The 4,450-nt window shown below is 39.4% G+C and overlaps 1 protein-coding gene across 1 annotated transcript; it reads left to right on the forward strand.

Annotated features, from left to right (window-relative positions):
* Positions 1 to 175: 175 nt before the first annotated feature.
* MRPL19 (mitochondrial ribosomal protein L19) lies at positions 176 to 3,690 on the forward strand (the record flags this gene model as incomplete). The annotated part of the gene is made up of 5 exons (XM_009885337.1): positions 176 to 294; positions 746 to 864; positions 1,411 to 1,545; positions 2,393 to 2,574; positions 3,340 to 3,690. Coding segments are annotated over 5 exons (771 nt in total), but the record flags the coding sequence as incomplete, so codon positions are not given.
* Between the last annotated feature and the right edge of the window lie 760 nt (positions 3,691 to 4,450).

Raw genomic sequence — 4,450 nt, forward strand, 5'->3', positions numbered from 1 at the left:
GCGCCCCCCCCGCCGCCCCGCGGCGGGGAGCGGCTGCCCACGGCCTGTCCCCGTCCCTCAGCGCGCCCCGGCGTGTTGCGGGGCGGAGGGGGGCGCCCCGGGCCTGCTTTGCTGGGGTGAGATCTGTTGGGGGCAGTTCAACTCGCAAGCAGGGGGCTTTTAAAATTATTTTATTTTTACAGGGTACTTCTCTTCCTCGGGCTATCGAATTAGCAGCGATGGAAAGCCAGCAAAATTTCAGCTGCCTCCAAAGCCCGTCATTATCGACAAGCAGAAGCAGAGAAAGGAGAGGAGGTGAGGTGGTCTGGTGCTTATCGCAGTGGGCTTGTGTTCAGGTCTGCTCTCAGGCTGGTGGTTGTGTGAGAGCCTTCTTAAAGCTTCAAGGCATTACTGCAGAAAAAGTGTTTGCAAAGTCCTAGCAAAGATAATTTATGTTGAAACATGCTTAAAAAAACGGTAAAATACTGTGTTCTAGAGTTCCTGAAAGCAGTGAAACAGAAGAAAAAATGCATAGCAGTAAAGACTTTTGGAAATCTGAGGTTGACGTGTGAGGTTTTCATCTGTTCATCTGTTTTCATCTGCATGCAACATTTCAGCATGCCACAAGGTGACAGGAACATGGGTCCTGTGTCTGCCTTTGACTTAGACTTTGAGATCAACAGCAAGTGCATACATTACTGTTTGTGAAATGGAGCTGCCAAATGCTTTTATTTTTACATTTACAAAAGTTTGGATTTTTTTACAGGTTCTTGAGCCCTGAATTTATACCTCCCAGAGGGAGAACAGATCCTCTTAAATTTTTTATAGAAAGAAAGGATATGATACAGAGACGGAAAGTCTTCAACATCCCAGAGTTCTATGTTGGTTAGTAACAAAAACTTTCATAATTTCATCGATATTTTTTGTAGGGTGGGATGGTAAAAGGTGTGCTTTCATGTTGTAGAATATCAAAAAACGTCACAGTATCAGGTATGTTAGGTCAACTAGTATTTGTTTCTATACGTACTACTTCATATTTTATTTTATATTTACATCTAATTTCCATTAAAAGTATAATAGTAATATATTTCTTACGTGTTTTTTAAATCCTGGCACTTTAGCATATGGTTTACCAGTAAAGCTCAAGTAAGGAAAATACATTAGATTATTCCTATTCAATTGCGTAACGAAGAGTAAAAGATAAAGGTGAAGGTGTAAAGGTGAAGAAGCTTCATAGTTAACCTGCAGAATTACTTTAACATATATTAATCCAGGGCACATTAGAAATTTGTTCTGTTTCTGGCAACTTTCATGGAAAATAAAACATTTTCAGTGTACCTAAATGTGTGCACTTTCTCTGACTCTTTTCCCACATTTTGGTATGCATTTACTTGAACAATCTATTTATTTTCATTACTTTTTTTTTGGCAGGCAGTGTACTTGCTGTTACTACTGCAGATCCTCACGCCAGTGAGAAAGTCACCCGGTTTGTGGGCATCTGCATTCAAAGAGGAGGCAAAGGACTTGGTGCTACCTTTGTCCTTCGGAATGTTATAGAAGACCAAGGTGGGATTTTAGCTGTGGTGATTATGCTAGATACAAATGTTAAGGAAAAAATGTGAAAATTGTATGTGAAGGGATATCTGGTGTAGAAATTTAGTCTGCAGAGAGGATGGCAATAGATTAAGGTGAAATCATGAGTTTACCAACTAGGGGATACTGCAAGTTTAAAACTGTACACACAGAGATGCTGGTGTGCCATGGATTTTTTTGTGCTTAGTAATTTTTTGTCTGTATGCTTAGTGATTTTTACATCTGTATTCAGAGGAGACTGAGTGCGATCCACTATGGTTGTGCTTATATTTGAGCCTGGGCAGTAAAAATGTAAATACTGGCCCAGTTTGAGTGCTGTGTATTTGCATGAACTGGGGACGTATGCGTGAACTGTTTAACGAGCAACAGATGAGCCGAGTTTTGTAACAGGTTCATACTCTGTTTTATAACAGAATGGGGGGAGATGCAAATACTGATGTTCTGAGAGTAACTATGAAAGGGGTGGGTATCTCTTCATATACAGTGCACCAACAGTGAGATAGATAGTAAGAGCCATTGTAACCAAAAGGGGGTACAGTTTAAAACCCAAGCTCATCTTCCTTAAATTCAAGCCATTCAATGTCTCTTAAGCCATTCTGTTATCAAAGATTTGACTTACAAAAGAAACCTGCATTTGCCTGCGTAGACACAATGCACGTGTACAATCACACATGCACTCAACGCTGTATGTTGTAGTTCTCTGTATAAATAAAAAGCAGTTCTTGAATAATACAGGGGTGTATAACATTGAAGAAGTAGTAATTTGGTGTTAGTGTTTCTAATTAATTTGATGCATTAAACCAGACTTTCTCTCTCTAAGGTGTTGAAATATGCTATGAACTGTACAATCCTCGAATCCAGGCAATCGAGGTTCTGAAGCTGGAAAAGAGGCTGGATGACAACTTGATGTACCTGCGAGATGCCCTCCCTGAATACAGTACTTTTGATGTGAATATGAAACCTGAGTCTCGTTTAGACCATGAAGAAGTTCCTGTAAACAAGGTAGGAGCCACGTGTTTCAGACAGAAAGTGGAGAATCGTTTGGGTAACTTTCATATCTGACTGATATCCTGGAAGACGGTTAAACAGCTCTTCATTATGTTAGTTTCCAGGGTGACAAAAGCATACAAAAAAGGCAACTCTTCATGCCATTTCTATAGCAAAAGAATGTTGAGAATGTAAATATCTACCATCCTCAGCAATTAAGACATGCAAGGAGTAGAGGCCTCCACCTGCCTCTATATAAGGCTCTGCAGAGAAGAAAGCTTTTCTTACAGCAGTGTTATTGTTAACATTGTTACTGAGTTGAGAGCAGTAGGTGTCAGGAAAGAGGTAAGATTTGGAAGAGTCAGCTAAAATCTACATCTCGGAGAAGATCCAGAAACCAGCAGGCCCTGTCAAAGAGCATTGTCTCATAACTCAGTAACTTGGTGATCGTTTCTCCCTTTCCCTATTCATGCTACTTTTATTTTTCCTTAATAAGGAACAGGAGTAGAGAGTTAGCTTCACTTTATGTGTAAACTTAATTAACGGTGTCTTGATTTATTACACAGTCTTTAAGTTTTACAAGATACTATGACAACAGTCTTGGGGACACAAAAAATTTCTTTGTGCAAATTATTAGTTCCTTAACATACTGCCAAATAGGTCTGGTTTTGCTTACTTTCCTTCTGTTAGAGCAGCAGCTGTCTCACCTTTTGCTAAGCTCACAATGAAAATTGTGATTACTTAATACTTTTTTTTTTTTTTTTAAATCTTTCACTCTAGCTGCAGGTACGAATGAAACCTAAACCCTGGTCAAAACGATGGGAAAGGCCAAAATACAATATAAAAGGAATAAAGTTTGAGCTGCCTGAGAAAAAAATGAAAGAAGCACAGAAGTGGAGCCAGCCATGGCTAGAATTTGATATGCTCCGAGAGTATGATACTTCAAAAATAGAGGATAAAATTTGGAAAGAAGTGAGTGAAGGGCTTAAAAAATAATGTTTTTTGCAGTCTAGGAATTACTGAGAAAATTAACATTTACTTTGAATTTACTGTATGGATTACAAGTTGTCAAGTTTTATATGTACATAGGCAAAACACACAATAAAGTTAACCTTTCCAGAAAATTTCAAAGTGTACAGACTTTTGTGCTTGAACACTAACTTTCTATTCCTGAAAACAGTCTGTGTGCTGTGTTCACCCCTTTTCCAGGAATGAGAAGCCTCCTTTTTTTAAATTACAGTTAACAAGAGGGGTTTACATCACCCATTCATGTTAGTTGTGTTGTCATTTCTGAATACTTCTGTTACTTCTCTCTTTACCAACTAGGTAGTGGCCAGGTGTAGAACTGCTTGACTCATAACTTCAGAAATGGGCTATAGCAGAGAAGCAGACATGTCTGAGCCAACCATGCACTCCGAGTAAGCGCTGTTTAGTTTTCCCATTTAACAAAATGTTTCTGATAGAGCAGTAATACTAATCTGCCAACAGAGCAGCAAACACAAATATTCTGAAACCAATTTTGAAGAAGGACAGATTAGCTGAGGCAGACTATGTTGTTTAAGCCAAATCACGTGAATTAGTGTAAGGCTCATGATGAAGTGCTTGCAGAAGTGTCAGAGTAGGTTCTCAACACTGGGACAGATGCGTTCGTAAAACTGTATTTCCACACTAGAGGCATGCACGGGTGTGAACTTCCTTCCCATGCTTACCAGTAATTTTTCCTCCAGGAAGATCTGTGATAGAACATCTATTATACTTTTATACTAACACTAGGCTGGTTGCTTCAGGGGAGACCTTTAGCTGGGATGAGACAGAGGAGAAGAAGAGAAAAGCAATGAGATCATGAGCTTGTGGTAACTGCCAATCAGCTATTGCATTTTTGTTGGTGTTC

This window comes from Charadrius vociferus, unplaced genomic scaffold (genome assembly GCF_000708025.1).
Source record: "Charadrius vociferus isolate BGI_N301 unplaced genomic scaffold, ASM70802v2 scaffold173, whole genome shotgun sequence".
NCBI lineage: Eukaryota > Metazoa > Chordata > Aves > Charadriiformes > Charadriidae > Charadrius > Charadrius vociferus.